We start from the raw sequence: 18,691 nt of genomic DNA on the forward strand, positions 1-18,691 counted from the left end.
CGAAGAATTAACATACATACATTTATATATCAAACATCTACTGAGTTATTCAAAATTAAAATTGGTTACAAATAAACAATATAAGTAGTCGAGTTACTGAAAATTAAATTTCACTCGGTTGATCGCCAATTGAACAAGATTCTAATGTCAAATTGATAAAAGAGAACATTTGAACCACATGTCACTAAAGTGAAATTTTACAATAAATCCGAAAATCAATTTTATTATTTTTTTTTTTTTTAATTTTATACTCCGTACACAATTAACCGAAAGTCGGGAAAACAAAAAATTGAAAGGAATATAGGAGTTGAGGTGGTGGTTGTTGCCACATTGTTGAGTCCCATCTCCCAAAACATTTGGTCATTATCCTCAAAAAATTGGTACATGAAATGACAGAGGAGAACAAAGGCAAAAACCCACTCACATACACATCAAAAGGAAGTGAAATGAAGAACAAAGTGGCAACTACTAGAATGAATTGCGAATTTGTCAATAAAGCTGCTTTAGAAGCATGCAACTTAACCCAGACATTTTAAAGAGGGTTTCATCCTTCCTATACTATTAGATGTGCAACATCACCTCTCAATTGTATACTTCTTGTAAGATCGTAAGATTAGCTCAAAAGCTCGTAACTTTAATTTGACTCAATAAGCTAAGTTAACCAAGCAAGAAGCGTATGGTTGGTTATTCAATTTGCATTGATTGAATCACTTGAAATCATATAATTGAAACCTAATGGGCTAATGGTTGTTTTCTTATTAACATCCAAATACTTGGGATGCATAACTAAACTTCTTGGTTTTCTAGAAATTAAAAGGCCGGGAATTTGTTTGGTTGATTTCATTTACTTACCACGATATGATTAAAAAACTTATTTATCTAATTCTCTAAACAAATAAATTTTTTGTATGCAAATTTCAACTTCATTTTCAACGCGGATAATTATTACTTATTTTAAATCCTAGAAATTTTAATTGGTGATAATGCACATTCAACCAAATAGTTTTGCTCACTTCCTACAAATTGTGACAGGTGATGCTCATTCACTACCTAAACTATGCTAGTAGATTCCATAATATATTAATAACTTAAATTACAGTACTTTAAAATAGAAGTTTGATTTGCGCAGAAAGTTGAGACAAAGTAAATTTCAAAGTCCAAACTAAAGCTAATTGAGGTATATTATCATTCTCTAGCTATACATGCTGCTGGTCTTTATTATTTCTCATATTTTGAGTTATATTGTGTACATATGATTTCATTACCATTCATTATTAGAAAATTTTCATCTATTGGGAAAAATCAACTCCTCATGTACGATGTCAAAAATTGTCAAGTCAATTCGCCAAGATTTTTTTCTCGTCATATCTACAGAGAAGCTAACCACACAGCAAATTATGTTGCAACATTAGGCCATTTACATCAAACTCATCATTAAGATATACAAGTAGTTCATTCTTAGATAATTCTTAGTAAATTCTGCTCACATTTACCTACTTTTTATGCAACAATTCTCATAATTCTTAGTAAAGTTTTTATGGTGATATTTGTTGGAAATAATGCAAAGGAAGGTTTCTTGTTTTTAGAGGAAAACTCTTTGTCCCACATTGGTGGGATAAGGAAGGTTTACTTGGTTTAAATATGTGTGTTTGTATTTTAATGTTTGAAGTGTTATCCCTATTGTTGTGGGCTAGAAGGGGGCATCCCCACGCGCTGCCGTTTGTGATCGTGGCACGTGTGCGGTGTGGTGGGGCTACCTTTTTGGGCCAAGTCGTAACTGACGTTCCAGTGTTATGAGATCGTTCAGTTACGAAGCCCGCAACAACCTTTTGACTCAGTTTTTTTGAACGTTTGTAACTGTCCCTGATTTTACTCACACGATTTATTTTGTGGCTTGATTTTCTCCATCAGTTACGATCTTCTTCCTCTATAAAACTGATTTTTCGTGGCTTTTGAATACACATTGAAAAACGTAATTTGCTTTCTCTTTTCTCAATTCTTCCTGTTTTCCTCTAAATCAGTTTTGAGCATCTTGTGAGTTCCTAATCTCTCTTTTTGAGTGCACATTAAGAGAGATCGTTGTGTTAAATCTTGGGGGGGGGGGGGGCAACGCCATCTCCGATTGCACCATAGTCGGGGCGAATTTTGCTTCTAAGACAGTGTTCTAAACACGTCACAGCTTTTCACCTACATTGATCAAATTCGGCCCACATTTTAATTTACACTTTTCTGATTTTACAGTATCTTTTCTTACAATATTAGATGAGATAATGTAGATATGTAGTTCCTCAAACAAAAATAAAAATTAAAAAATAGAAAAGATAATGTAGGGTTGCACATATTGACATATAACCATAGGCTGAGTCTCATACTCTTTTTTTTTCTCTCTCTAGTTTTTAGAGGGAGATAGTTCCCTCTAGGTTTTTCCCTTGGGAGGGTTTTTCCTAGCCTCTTTTGCTAGGGTTTTTTCTTTGTTTTTTCTTCAATCATTCCCTACTTTTCTTCATCTCCTTCATTCTTGATTTTTATTTGTGAATTTTGTAGGGGCTTCCGCTGGTTTTTATCAGTGGAAAGCCCCAAAATCTCTTTAATTACTTTCAATAAAAAGATACCATCCTTAAGATGGTGTTCATGGTAGGGATTTTAATTACTTGTGTTATTGAAGAATGAATATCGAAGGTTTCACAATTTCTACCGGAGTTTAGAAGACCACAGAAGGATATTCATCCAAAAAATTATGCATCTGCAGATCTTATGCTGAATTAGAGCGAACTCACAGATTGTGTTGCTTCGGATGAAGTTTTTTGTTAAGACTATTATTAATCGATTATGCGATGTTAATTTTAGGATTTTACATGTTTTGTTGGAATTTTAAATTTCTCAAAAATTGATTGTAAGTGCCGTTTGGCTATTTTATAAATGAAATCTTTAATCTTCCCGTAAAAAAAAAAAAAAAAAAAAAAAAAAACCATAGGCTGAGTCTCACTGTTGGTTTTATAGAATTGGGCTATTATCTTATTTTGTGCCCATTTCAAGCCCACCTTTCTGAAAGAATTAAGCCCATTTCACTTATGGACAACAAACTGATAAAGTCATATGTTTTTTTTTTTTTTTTTTTGTTTTTTTTAAAGGGAACTAGGAATTAGATTAAAAGAAAATTAAGGTTTTACATCAACAAAACTCTACTGATGTGTATAACACACCTGAATTTATGATAAAGTCATTATAACACAACTCCTTATTCAAAATGAGAGATGCTTAATTGGAAATCAAGAATATGAATTTGTAATACAGCTACGATATATATTGAGCCAGCTGTTTAAGGTTAAAGGCTTAAAGCTAACGATATATTTGCTTGTTATATTTCATTTTTGTCGGATTATTGACAAATGCACTATTTCGTGTTAATTTTACCTTATTAATCGGATCATGTTTTTTTTTTCCTAATAAAACTTCATTTAGTCAAGTAAAAGTCAAGAGGAAAATAGTTATTAATCTACATACGTAGTATCTGAAATAACAATTTAAAATTATTCTTAAGATTATAGTATTGAATTTAACGCGTGGTATTTGTCAATAATAAAGCTATTAATTCCACTACCAGTAAATTATATTCGAAAATTAATATGAAATATATACATTTCATAGATCAAATAGTATTTCAAATTCACTTGATAAAGTTTTACCTCAAATTCTATAGGTTGGGATTCGGAAAATGCTTGGGTGCGTGGGGCTAAACCACTAATACAAATATGAACTCCCTTGTCTTTACCCTAATAAATACTCGGTCATTAAGTAAACCCTCATGTTTTGATGTTTATAGTCGAAGCCAGGTCCATGTTAAAATCAATTCTTTAGAAGTATCCACTTGGGCTATAATTTGGAAGATCTTAACTTCGGGCCTGTTCACTTCAACTTAATCAGTTCAATTCAGTTTAGCTCCAATCAGTTTAATTCAATTCATTTCAACTCCAATCAATTTAGTTCACTTTAGTTCAGCTCCTAATTTCCTTCTCTCATAAAATATTCATTTCATCTCAGTTCAGCCCCAATCTGTTCAGTTCAGTTTAACTCGTTTTAGTATATGTGAACATGTCCTTCATCTTTCAACATGGAAAGAACATAGTAGTACAATTGGAGCTAACATTTTACTTTACTTCATAATTATATGTAAGTTAAAAATTAATTAAGAGGGTAAGTAGTAAAGCACCGCCATTATTAATTTATTATTAAAGCTTTAAAATCTATGGTGAAATGACCAAAAGAAGAGTGCCCTGATCCCAAATAGCCAGATGTCTTGGCTCGATTGTTATGGGCTTATCTCTTTAATGGGATAGAGTAATTTAATAATTTATTTATTTATTTTAAGGCGAAGTATCGATAAAAATTAATACTTTAAATGGTAGGTTTTATTCTTAATTAAAATTATGACAATAGGCTCCACTAATCCCCTCAAGTCAAAGATATAACAAAAGTAGTATTGACACATAAGATGATTGTACAAATATACAATGACCACGAATCTACAATGATATTGATTTAGTGGGGAATTTTATGAATCAATTCCGAAAACTTCGAGTTTTGCACATCTTAATCACAATCATCTTTTACACGGCTATAATTGAAACGACATCAAAATAATATCGTGCATATATGCCAGTATTTTCAATTGGGATTAGATATTTCATATTTAGGGAGTCTCTCGAACTTGTATACTATAACGATTTGACGTTCTCTACTCACATTGATCAAATGATAGCGTTTCTAAGTATACCTAAACAAAGTACCTAAAATAAGGTAGTCACGCACACTTGGATGTGTGTACACATATCAATGAGGTCCTCTCAAATCAATATTGAAAGGTTACTTTCATCATAAGCAACTTACTTATTTTAGACTGATGATTATTATGATATTACTATTTCAACAACTACACAAAACCCTAAATGGCCATCAATCATTAAGTACTCTCTTGATCTAGAAAAATAAAATAAAATAAAAGAATCACATTATTTATTTCAATAGTTGAACTATCACGTATGTACTATATATATTAGTAATATACTCTTATCTTATCAACTTCTATGATTCAATAATAATGGAAATACTTTGGAAAAAAAAAAAAATCCCATGTATTTAGCGATGAGGTTTTAACCTTTAGGGCAAGATTTTGGTTTGATCACAACTACATTCTACTATAGAAACCATTATATCGTCGTTTTTAAAAACTTTACAACCTTACATGTACTTTGTATGTAGTCATTTGTTTTATTTGCTACTTTGATAATGAACTTAATCCTTATAATGCTTTTTTTTTATTTTACACGAGGGTGTGTTTTAGTTGCCTCTCCGTTCGAGTTACATTTTATAATTTTAAACAAAATGGTGTAATAAATACAGACAAAAAGGTGAACCTTTTTCAATTGACTCAGCTAGATGTGTACTTTTATAATACGCCACGAGACAAGCCTTTAATAGGTAAATTTTTTTAAAATAAAAATCTACATCACTCATTATGTAACAATATTAATTTTTAAAAATCTCAACAAATAATATAAATAAAAAATTAAACAAATAAGAAACGAATTCTCAATCTCTAAATTATGAGTGACGCATAAAGTCATCAAAGCAGCTCTAAAATGTATACACATCACTAAAATCTAAATTTTATTATGTAAGAATCCATCACCCCTATCTATAAACAACATTGAACCATCTACATAAATGACCAAATGTAACACTTAAAAATAAAATTCACTCACATCATCCTCTAGAAACACAAAGAACTTGGAAGTTCCAAAGTAGAACGCCTGCGCAACGCCGCAGCGACAAGTTGGTCGGCGGCACCGACTTATGAAGCCAAACCAAGTAAAGCTAAAACAACACCCTTCAAAATGGGGGTGATAACATACGTCCACTAGCAAAATGGAGACAAAAATGGAGGGCCCCAACATATTCTATTTATATCAAAGACGTGACAATTGAAAATATTACAACTTGCTAAATTATTTAAGCGTTACGTTTTATAATAGTACTAAATAGTACTAGAACATTTTAGTAGCAACTTGCAAGCTCAAAGTTTGAGAGAGTTGTGCTAGTTTACCCCAACAATTTTCCAGGAACTAACGTGTTCCTTGAATTAGTAACGCTTCAAATAATCATTTCATTATTTGTACGTCTTGACAACTATACAGCAATGTGGTACTGAGTATTTGCTAACACGACTTTAGGAAAATCTTACATCGATTAATCTTTGTCTTGCCTTAACGGAAGGATGATAATATACATCTTTAAGACGAGAAGATTAAAGGACCCAATTACATTTTTGGTATCTCAGGATTTTTGCTACTCCCTAGTACTCCGTAAGTACAAGCTTTGATTGAAAACACGAGTGATTTTAAAACATTATAAGGTATGGAATAAGTAATAGCATCCGTAAAATGGATTTTAAGCATTCCCTTTCAAGGGACTAAACCTACCGATTGTGTCAAAAATAGCTTTCCACTTCAGGGGGTGCTAAACGCCTAAACCTATCAATTATACTTGAGGCTCTATCTAAAATAAAAATTAAAAACGAAAAACTTATAAATTAAAAAAATAAAAACCCTAATAGACATTCAAATATGGCAAAGATAGGATGCCCTGATCAAATAGACAATGTTGCGTTTGTCCAACTACTTACCACCTAAATTCTCACAACCAAACTAGTAAGCAATCTATGCCCAAGTGTCACGGTCCGGGAGTTTGGACCCCAAAACGTGCGGCGCGCTCTAGCCTTTTGGCGGCAAGAACGCTAGCCTTGAGCGGAAGAGGGGCTTGTGAGCACAAAGCAACACAAGCGGGCAATAGAATCTCAGGAGCACTCACGTCTATCTGGGCGACGGAGTGCGGGTGGTCGGGGCTTGTGACGGCCGATACTTCAAAGCGGGCACAAGCGGATCCGAACCACGAGTCCTTAGCGCATCAAGTTGGGTTGGAGGGGAGCTAATATGCAACTAAGACACAATATCTATAAAGGTCTAACAACAAACAAGCATAAAAGCAAGGCAACACTTGGTAGAAGGCTTTAAGATTTCATTAATCATTCGCCCTCTAAAGAGCTTTAAATGACATACAAGGAGAATTCCTAGTGAACACTGATCTGACAGTAACACAATAATGGGACCTCAAGCTAAGAAAACATAACCTAAACTCTAGGAAAGCACTTAAATGGAATCTAATACATCAAAAGGAGTTGGATTCTAACACCAAGGCACTAGGAAGATAGCTTGCCATTTTATGCAAGTATCCAATGCAAGGGAAAATCGGGCTAAAGTCATTAACTCAAAATCCTACCCTTCGAGCCATTTCCGAAGGACTCGATAAGTCGGCTTAGCCAACCAAAATACATTAACATTCATTGAAGCTTTATCCTAATGGCAGCCGCATTAAAAATAAAGCAACAAACCATAATTAGAGGTGCAATAACAGACTGAAAGCACAGGTTCAGCTTTCATGAAGTCGGGATAAACATAGCAAGTACATATTCTGAAACTTAAAAGAGTCTCAAATGCAAGAACGAACCTAAATTTACCTATGTACTCCCATATAACTGCAACTGCCCAATAAGACCACTACGCAATCTCATATTTAAAAGTCACCTCGCGAACAGACACTCCTGAAAATTGGACAAAAACAGACTCTAATCACCACCTCTAGGGTAAAAATTAAACTCGAAATCCAAAGTTTGTTTCTAAATGATTTGGTGATACAAAGACTAACTGACCAGAGGTGGTAACTAACATGTTTTATTTACATAAGGTCTGCAAAGCGCACCCTTAGCTTAGAAGACTCCTCCGGGGAAGTCATCAAAGCTCCACAGCTCCATTGGATTAGCACCTCCATTAGATGCATCACCTCCAAGAAAAGCATCAATAGCCCAGTTCTCATCAAGGTATGGCGTCTCCAAGAAATTCAACTGGGATTCAAGATCAGCATCAGAAAGCTCTTCAGACAGGCTCTTGCCGCTATTCTCCTCAAAAGGTACAGCATCTCCTGATGTCGATTTCAACTTCTTTGTTGCATTTCCGCTGTCATCACTTTCAAGAGCAGCTGAGAAGAATGAGGATATCTCTGGGGTTTTCGGGCCGTTCTCTCCCCAATTAAAGTCAGAACAATCAAAAGAGTTGCTACCTTCATCTGAATTGAAAAACAGATCAGTACCCCCAGAGAGGGAGTTAAAGGGGTTCACTGCTAACTCTCCCAGAGCAGGCATTGGGTTTGAGTACTCAAACTGATTGACTTGCGGCTTCTCCTCCACAAGAGCAAAATTATTGTAATACTCATTCTGAGCATTGTTCATGATATTAAAGCTCTGGTTCATGTTCTGCATTGGAGCAGGAGAGGCTGTCTTGGCAGCTGGTTTCTGGGCACGAGCTTTAACAGTGCGCCTAGGAGCAGCAGCTGATACGGGGGTTTCCTCAGGGAAATTCACCTTGGCTTTCTCACCACGGATCCTGCGTGCCTCAGCATCATATGCTCTAGCAGCTTCTTCAGCAGTGTTGAATGTTCCGAGCCAAACACGAACACCCTTCCTAGGGTCACGGATCTCAGCAGCCCATTTGCCCCATGGGCGTTGTCGAATACCACGATACTGGTTCTTCCTCTTTCTTTTGGCGGTTTTCTCAGCCTGGCTATTGAACTCTACAGGCTTCAGTCCTGCAAACATCAGAGGAATGACATAATAAGTAAACACACAAGCCAGCTATTTTCCGGGTAAACCAAGATTAAATCAAACTAGCAGAAACAGTAAATCTGAAGACATATTAGTCAGACCAAAATTTCCTAGAAAGTTCAGCAAGATGACATTAATCAGTCACATGGTAAAATAAGTCCTGTTGAAATTTGACAGCAAAGTATGAAATTTTATTAACAGCTGATCATTTCAAATTCATCAATTCTACCAAATCGAGTCAATAAGAGCCGTGTAGAAATTTGACAACAGCAACAAAAATAACAAAGCATTAATCCCGAATTTCCGAAATGATGGGATCGACTACATGAACCAAGAATTTATGTCGAGAGAGAATTCCCCAAAAATATTTTTTTTTAATCAACAATTATATGAATTCTATCTAATCGTCTAATGCTATCGATGCTCTTCCAAAATCTTTTTCACCATATAATTTTTAATCTCGTTAAATTAGTTCATCTTCCCAAATTTGATACACAACAAAATGGAAAAAAAAAAAATTTAAAAATCTTTCTGCAATAATTCCTCTATAAAGAGGCCAAAAAAATCAACCAATCCATAAATTCATATCAACCAAAAAAAACAATTCATCAATCAAATGGAACCAATTTCAACAAAGATTACTCCTTTTTAAAGCAAAAAATTATACTCTATGTATCATGAAAATGATATAAATAATTATAGAGATTTCCAATTTATTAATAATTATTAGTATTATGATCACAGAAATTGGTAAAGCATAATCAAATGTTAAACAACCAAATTTTAAGCAGCCAATTAAGCAAATACAAATAGAACCTTACCTACCAACCCAACTAAAAAACCCACAAATTTCAAGCAAACAATCAAGTTTTTTTAAAGTTGTAAATTATCAGAATTAAAATTAATCATGAACAAATGTCCTAAATAATTATAATAAGATTCCTAAATAATTAATCAAATAATTATTATTATTATTATAATTTAAGGAAATTAGCAAACATAATAAAATGTTAAACAACCCAATTTCAAGCAATTAATTAAGCAAAAATACAAATTGTAAACTAAACCCACCAACCCACCCAAAAAAAAAAACACAAATTTCAAGCAAATTACATAGCTGTAAATCATAAGAAACCCAAAAAAAAAAAAAAAAAAAAAAAACATTACTAGCCACCTCACCTACCATGAATTAAACTGAAATTAAAATTTCAAGAACACAAAATTTTTTATCTTTTTAATCAATCAAATAATCATCAGCATTTCCCACAAAAAATCAGCAACCCAGATAAATTTCTAACCAGAACATAAACATAAAAACTCAAATAATAAAATAAAATAAAGAAATGGGTAAAAAGGAGCATACCATTAGAAGATTTGGGCTTAAAAAGGCCAAAAGAAAAGGGTTTAAAGTGAGGAATGATAGAAATATCATCATCAGATTCATCTTTAAACTCAAGAAAATCAGCCTCAAAAGCTTGATCAGCAACAGCATCATCATCTTCATCAACAACATTAACAGTTTCAGATCTCAAAGGCTTAGAGTATCCGCTAACACCCTTTTTCAATTCAGGCCATAAATAATCGGAATTCAGACGATGAGATCTGCCTGCCGGAATGAAGTCGGAGATTACAGCACCTCCACACATGATTGATTGTTTCTCTAATTAATAAAGCTTGAAAATATTATTAGAAGGTTTTTTTTTTTTTTTTTTGGATGAAATTGGTTTTTGTGAAATTAATAAAATAAAAATGGGTTTAGAAATGAAGTAAAGTTTGGGGTGGGGTTATTTATAGGGAAGGTCGGGTGTGATGTCAGTTGTGATTATAGGACAATGGATTGAGAATTGAGATGGCTTGTGCCTTGTGGTATGGTAAGTTGTGTGGCCACCTTGTGTCCCACTTTTTTATTTTTCATCAAAACTTTTATTTCCTCTGTTTGGTAATAATTAATACATTTAAATTTAATGCACTAGTTTGATCAAATAATTTTAGTTCAGTAAAATTGATTTTAGTTTATTCAAATGAGTAAATTGAAAGAAAAAATATAATTGAAAATCTGTAAAATAATTTCAGTTTAGCAAAAATAAGGAAAAGTAAACGAGGCCTAAATATAAATAATTATATATTAATTTAAACTACTCTATATGTAGAATACGGAGTAGTTGATGACCTATTAGAAAATTATTTTGATTAGCTAGTAGTTGATGTTAATTAGTTTAGTTGGCTTAAGTTTTAGGGGTGGTGTCCAAAACTTGTAATTAAGTCTTGTTTACATCACTATCCTTTAATTTGTGTGCAAAATCACATAGGATTGTATGAAATAATATCAGGTATGTACACAATTAAAACAGAATCAATTAGGATCATACAATCGTATTTATTTCCTAATAAGATTAACTAAATCCTGTTTTCAACTTAAACAACGGGCGCCTAAGTATTATTTAGAATACTATCATAAGTTTGTATTAGCAGTATTATGTTTTTCAATAATGTACGTTATTACAAGGGTGGTATCTAAGACCTGTAATCAAGTCTCATCTACATCACTATCCTTTGTGTGCAACATCACACAGGAGTTGTACGAAATAACAGCAGGTATGTACATAATTAAAACAGAATCAATTAGGATCATACAATTGTATTTATTCACTATTAAGATTAACGCAATCTTGTTTTCAACTTAAACAACGGGCAAGTAAGAATATTTTGAATGTGTCATAAGTATTAGCAGTATTAAGGGTCTATTCTCATACGTTGAAATTCAGTTCTGTTCAGCTCAGTTTAGTTTAGTTCAGTTCAGTTCAACTCCTAATTTCCTTCTCTTATATATTCATCTCATTTCAGTTCATCAGTTTAATTCAGCTGAGTTCAGTCAATGAGAACTGGCCCTAAGTTTATCAATAATGTAGCTTATTACCATGCTCATAGCGTGAATTTTAAAAACATGTCCTCCACTGTTTTTATTTATGTTTGTTCTATTCACTTATATTTTAAGTTGTTTTTCGATGCACATATTTAATCAATTGTCAGATTTTTAATTGCACACGAACAATTGTAACTTTATGTAATGATTTTTTTTTTAAATCCGTCTTTTATGTGAATGATTTTCATACAAAAATAAATCGCGTTGTTAAACAGTCAGCATCCAACAAGCAATTGCCAAACAAGATTTTAGGTGGCTGGTTTATGTTGGCTAGTTTATGCGGGTTACCTTGTTTGGCAATTGCTTATTGGTTGTTTAACTTAGTTAGTTTGACTAGCTTTTAGCATTGACCATTTGTACTAATTTTGTTTGACCAGGTTTCATTTGTTGTACTACCTCTGTTAATTTTTATGTGCAACTTTGGGGTATTATTTGCGACATATAAAATATTCCAAAGTTGCACATAAAAATTAACGGAGGTAGTATTTAAATATGTTTAATATAATCAATTGTTAGCTGTAACTAAGCAAAACAACTTTTAAGGACATTATTATGTGTCTTAATTCATATTCATCTATTATAAATATTATTTAGTTATTAACTAGCCTTCTAGCCGATTGTCATAGAAAATTGCATTGAGAAATGAGTGAGGAGATACCAAAAAATCATTATGGGTGTGATATGTAAATAATAAATAATAAATAAATAAAAACACCTTGATTAAAAGGAATTAATCTTTTGGAATTTTAATTCAAAATGAGGTTTGGAAAAAAGAAGACGGTGGGACTAATACTTTCTCCGTTTCTTTTTAGTTGCAACCCCTTATTCTTTTGAAAATTGTTAATTACTTGCAACACTTATTATTTTTGACATTTTTTTCTCTCTATCTCCTATCTTATCCACATGGACCCCTCTTATTTTTCTCTCTATCACTCTCCTCATTAAATTTTACATTAAAGACGTGAAAATAAAAGTGTTGCAACTAAAAAAAGCGGATAAAGTATTAAAGAAATTTAAGAAAAAGGTTGAATTGAAGAGGGAAGAAGAAGATGAAATATTTAATGAAAGAGCTAAGAAAGATAATGTAATAATAAAATTAAAAATGTAAGAAGACATGTGCAGTAGTATATTGGGCTGGGTTGGAAAATATAATAGGATAGGACATATGTCTTTTTCGGTTTGAGTTTTTAAATACTAAGTACATATATGTTTCTATACTAGTTAGAGCCAGTTCATATCTACTAAACTGAACTGAACTAATTAGAGCTAAACTGAACTAAACTTATGAGAGAAGGAAATTATGAGCTAAAATGAATTGAACTGATTGGAGCTGAACTGAAGTGAAATTAAGTTGAAGTGAACAATCACAAATCACAAATTATAAATTATAAATTATTCATTATTATTACTAATTAAGGATCAAAATGGTAATTATATTAGCCAAAATCAAATAGCTAGTAAGACTAGTTTTTTCTTTTTGGCGGAAAGGCGACTTTTCAACTAATTAAAAAGCCACTTACCAAATACCTTTTTTTTTTTTTACTGTTTGACCAAAATATAAAGCTAAAAGTCAATTAAAAAACTAGTCAAAAACCATTTTCCAAACACGACCTTTACCTTATGATTATGTTTTGAAGTATAAAAGATAACATCAATGTCCGATTTCATTTTTCATGGAATTTCTTAAGATTCCAAATGGTACAAATATTTTATAATAGAGGGATAAGGGTTTTTGTTTTTGATTTTTTTTTTTTAAATAAGTGACAATCAGGGTCTGTCTTTTTCAGCTTAATTTCAGTTCAGATTACTTCAGTTCCTAGTTTCCTCATCTCGTAAAATATTCAGTTCAGCTCTATTTAGTTCAGTTCAGTTCATCTCTAATCAGTTCAGTTCAGTAAATCAGAATAGGCTTTGATTCCACAATATGAGTAGGAGTTATGAAGTTTTGAAGTGTAGTTGTTGTGCAGATTAAACTAGTGATTAACATACATTACATATGCTTACCAAATTCTTACATAGGATTATATGCATTTGACTGTCTGAATTTCTTGTTATTGCCTCCGTCGTGGTAAAAGAATGTGGTCGGACTTTTAAACACCTTCACTAAACAGTACGAATAGTTTCTAGACGCAATATTGCAAGGGCTCAATATATGCAATTATGCATAATTGCCAATTCTTCTAGTATATATTGTTCATACTCTTAACGATGTAATATTTGTTAGTGTCTTTTAAAAGAGAATCATAATCATGCAAGCTAAGTTTATTATTATTATTGTTATTGTTATTATTATAATAATAATAATAATTATTATTATTATTATTTGTAGGGAAAATTATAATGTAATGTTTTGCTAGCTTGATTTTAATCTAACACTTCTCATATATAATTTCTTTCTCATCATTTGTTAAGTATAAACTTTCCAAACAACACATATAAGTGTCTCACATCGAGAAAAGAAGAAAGACTTAAACACTTTATAAGACTAAGAGACTACATACTCTTTCTATTGTCATATGGTTTTGGGATGAAATTTTCTTTTGTCTAGTGAACTGGACTCTCTTTCTCGGTTGCAGATGCAACCAAAACCCATATTTAACATAGGACTTTGCATGTGAGGGAAAGTATAATCTTTTCAAATAATACATGTAAGTAACCCACATTAAGAAAAGAAGAGAAAAACCACAATTGCACATTAATTTTCTTTTGTTCAGTTCCATAAAAAAAGTTATAGAGAAATAGGGGTAGGAATGCAAGAAAGGGGAAGAGGAAAGCAAAAAGGAAGGAGGAAGGATGAAAAATGTGGTTTTTCTTGTTTTATAAAGAAAAATGATAAACACGAAAAAAAGGAAAAAATATTTTTCATGAAAACATTTTACAAAACCAAAAAACCTGAATAAAAATGGAAGACATTAAAGATAATTTTTGTTTACTTTTTAAAATAATCAAGGTGATCTTTCCTTCAAGATTATTTAAAGAGATTGATGAATAATCATCCCTCTTTAAGCTGCAATTTGTCCTATATAGGCTAAAAAAAAACATTAATCAATTATATTCACCAAAAAAAAAAAAAAAAAACAATTATATATATCATGTTTTCGTAATGCATGAATAATTCACAAACTAAAAGTGCTACAATGTTTTTTCTTAAATCAAATTAATTCCAACTCTTTAAATAGAATTTTGACGTTAATAATAGTAGTAATAATTTGAGTTTGTACTATTTTCACCGTATTAATTCGTAGAGTATTCCTTTATTTTACCGGGTAAGAGTAAAAGTAAAAAATTACCCAAAAAAAAAAAAGTAAAAACTGAAAAGTGAGGTGGTAGAATTGAAATTGAAAAGGTAGGAAGATGCATGCACCAAAATCTGCTGTTAGTTGGGAAAAGAAGACAGAGAAAGGTAAAGACGACAACAAAAGCTAACAAGAAAGAATTTTATGGGCCCACCTTGGTCAACTATTTAGGCCATCATCACATTATTTACTCCTACTCGTCTTATAATATAAGGTCCATACTCGTATAATATATGGTCATAATAGTAACGCAGAAAAATAGAAAATAGACCACACAACCCAGTTAATTAAGGGAAAGGGTGAACGAGATTGGGGATTGCTATTCGCTATTTGCTAAAGCTTCTTTCTACGGAGTATTTTACTCGTATGCATTTGCTAAGCAACCCCCAATTGCTTGTGTTCATCTGCTTGCAACTGTTTTTGCATTTGGATTTGAAGCACCTATTCTACATGTAGTATACGTGGCGACTTTGTGGATTGGACAACAAATGTAGGTCATTTTATTGATCAATATTCATTGAGACTATTTAATTGTGTGTAGTATGTACTGTTATTTGGTACGGAGTATGAAAATTTGTAGTACTTATGATGGATGCATGCGAGTACTTATAAGGTAAAGTGGTAAATAAAATAAGCTATGAGACTTACTACGATATGATATACAGGATTAAATAATAATTGTATTTAACTACATATTGGAGAAGACTTTTAATCTTAGGGATTAATAATTAAAAATAAAATTATGTTGGGATAAAAATGAAATAAATCGAGAGTTTAAGCATAATTTCCTATATAGATAGGCTGAACAAACCGTAAAAAAAAAAAATAGTCTGAACAAAAAATATCATCGTCTCTTTGATATTGAGTCATAAGAACGTACCATAGAAAAGGTCGAATAAGGGCTTGTTTGGTTCACCTTATTTTTGCTTATCTGATTTGAAGGTCAGATTTAACCAAACTTTGACCTTAAATATACGATAATCTATACGGAAAAAGCATATCAAGTAAGGTCTTGTTAGCTTCGTATTAATGTGTATTTTGTTAACATGTGATTTTCATAATTTTTTCATTATGAAATTAAAGATATTGAGCGATAAAAAACTGCACATAAAACGATAATATGATCCGAACTTATATGATCTGATCTGAACTTATTTTTTTAAAAATAAGTAAAAATAAGGTGAACTAAACAAGGCCTAAATTAGGACAAAAATATACCCAACATCTTAAGTTTATATTTATTTATAACCTCCTTGCAAAGTAAAACTTTAACAAATAACAATAGAAAATCCCTAAATTATTAAACTATCCATATTATAAGGGCTGGGACAAATATTTTCTATTATTACTAATTCACAACTAAACAAGCACTGAATTTTGTTAACACAGAAAATTTATATATGGCTGATAGTAACCTATTTGGAGATGTACATTCGATTCCTATAATTAAGGCTATTAAGCTGGGCTTTGCAACAAGCTTAGCTTAGAGCAACTCCCATGGCAACCTAATTGTCAAATTTAGCACCGTCAGCTAGATTTGTTCAGGATTGTCTTTTTTGTCCTTGCTAAGTGTTTAGTAGTGCATTGCACTTACTGGTTACCGACCCCTCAATACTATTAGGTATATTTTTTGTTGGGGTTGCTATTTTTGGTCCACAGGACCTCCAAAACATTATGCTTCATTTTCCGATCCTCTGTAGAAGGAAATCGATTATGGTCTGTAACTAACTTATTGGCTATAGCCTAATGTTATATATTTCGTTATTTTAGTTTATTTATGGTGAATTGACTATATATATATATATAAACTTTGGCTCAAGTTTATGCTCGTATCTAATACTCTCATTGTCCAGTATTAATATTTATGTTGATAGTGAACTTTAAAGTGTTCAAAGTAGTAAGTATTGATCTCCGAATCTAGCTAGATGGAGGGGATAACTCTTCTACAAGCTTTACATGCATGATGCAACAACAAAAAAATGTACTCTTTATAACAAATTAGTGTTAGTATACATAAATGTACAATAAGATCAAGGAAAGAGGGGAGGGGATAAGGGGGGACCGGGAAAAAAAAGTACAGTTAGATGAAGTGTAGGGAGGGGGGGACTGTGGACCAAGGAAATGAAACAAAATAGAGAATAGATAATAAAACAATCATTATTTATGATCCTTATTTTCTCTTAAGTCATCTGTTAAAAGTACACAATAGTACGTGAAATATTGAATATTAATCAATAGAATTAACTCATATATATATATATATATAAATAACTCATATATATATATATTAGTTTTGTGCCCGGCGATGCTCGGGTAGTTATGGACTTTTTTAAGTATAAAATTATACTATTATAATTCAATTTGATTGAAAATAGAATTATAAATTAACTTTTTTTTTCTACAAAGTCAATCTATATTTATCCAACGTGGTACGATGCTTGGCGAAAAATTAAAACGCTAAATGATGTTGTCTTGTGGCCTAATTATAAATTTATTGTTTGGTATTTTATCGAAGAAATAACTCTAAACTAATAATCTTATTCTAAAATTCTATCCTAATTTGATTGAAAATAGGATTTTTATCTAATTTTTATTTTTTTTTATTTTATGAAATCTATCCAAGATGATGCAACACTTGATGGTTTTTTTTTATCATATGAAGTCTATCTAAGTATATCCAAGGTGGCGCGACACTTGACGAAAAGTTAGAATGCCAAGTGTCGTTGTCTCATGGCCTGGCTAAAAGTTTAGTTATATATATATATATATATATATATGATTTATTTTAAAGTATAGGATGAGCAATAGAGATAATATTTTGTATATATATAGCTAGTGTGTGTAAAAGATTATTCATTATCCCAATATACTACAAGTATCATTTTATTTCATGCTAATTCATGCATATCTTTAGGTAGCTAGGTATCTTTTTTTTTTTTTTTTTTTTTTTTTTTTTTTTTTTTTTTTTTTTTTTTTTTGAAGAAAGGTAGCTAGGTATCTTGCACAACCTATGTAACTTTTATTTCATGTAGAAATCTGAAATCTCACTTACCTATATATATTGCCTTAAGAATTTATTCCACACACAGCAAAATGATTATATACTCTTCGATCAAACCTTTAATCTTATACTTTCTTCCTTGTTACGGGTCGACGAATATCTTAGATTCTGTCATACAATCCCTTTGTTCTTAAGAAGACTATTCAATGGCTACAATAAAATTGTAGCTATTGTAATTAGTTTTAATCTTGCGAAATTTGTCTCAAATTTTCAAGAAACCAATCAATTGACATTAAAGATGAAAAAATTTGGAAACATCAAGTAAGATAAATTAGAAATTTCATCCTTCGACCAAATTTCCTGGTATTTAAAAAGTTTTTTTTTTTTTTTTGTTTAATATGTATTTTAAAGTCAACTAAATGGATAGATATGATGAATTTATTTATTAATTTTTTTTTTTTTGGTGTTTAGAGAGCCACAAGGGTGGGGTGAAAATCGATCCCAAGATCCCCTATAACCGGAAGAAAAACTCTAACCACTTGAGCTATCCCTCACTCTCTTATAATAGAAAATTGAAGCACATACATTTACATGTCCTAAGTCAATGATTATCAATAAGTATTGCTAGCTACTGCAAGTTGAACACTTGAACCTATGCATGTCATCATCTTTTAATTTTCAATTCTTATCTTTAATTTTCCTAAGACATATTCTTCTTTTCTGTTTATTTATTCGTTTTTTTGGTTTAATAGTAATTG

The 18,691-nt window shown here is 31.5% G+C and overlaps 1 protein-coding gene across 1 annotated transcript; it reads right to left on the minus strand.

Annotated features, from left to right (window-relative positions):
* Nucleotides 1-7,406: 7,406 nt before the first annotated feature.
* On the minus strand, nt 7,407-10,490 carry LOC110684437 (ethylene-responsive transcription factor RAP2-12-like). The gene is made up of 3 exons (XM_021860899.1): nt 10,077-10,490; nt 7,783-8,697; nt 7,407-7,657 (listed from the first exon to the last, which is right to left on the minus strand). The coding sequence occupies exons 1-2, from the start codon at nt 10,357-10,359 to the stop codon at nt 7,823-7,825; spliced, it is 1,158 nt and encodes a 385-aa protein (XP_021716591.1). The 5' UTR covers nt 10,360-10,490; the 3' UTR covers nt 7,407-7,657; nt 7,783-7,822.
* Between the last annotated feature and the right edge of the window lie 8,201 nt (nt 10,491-18,691).

The sequence above is a fragment of the Chenopodium quinoa genome, unplaced genomic scaffold, assembly GCF_001683475.1.
Source record: "Chenopodium quinoa cultivar QQ74 unplaced genomic scaffold, ASM168347v1, whole genome shotgun sequence".
Classification (NCBI taxonomy): domain Eukaryota; kingdom Viridiplantae; phylum Streptophyta; class Magnoliopsida; order Caryophyllales; family Amaranthaceae; genus Chenopodium; species Chenopodium quinoa.

Coding starts and splice junctions, on each gene's coding strand:
- LOC110684437 (XM_021860899.1), bottom strand. CDS start 10,359: ATGTGTGGAGGTGCTGTAATCTCCGACTTCATTCCGGCAGGCAGATCT. Junction 8,698..10,076: donor TAAGCCCAAATCTTCTAATG/GTATGCTCCTTT, acceptor TGATGTTTGCAG/GACTGAAGCCTGTAGAGTTC.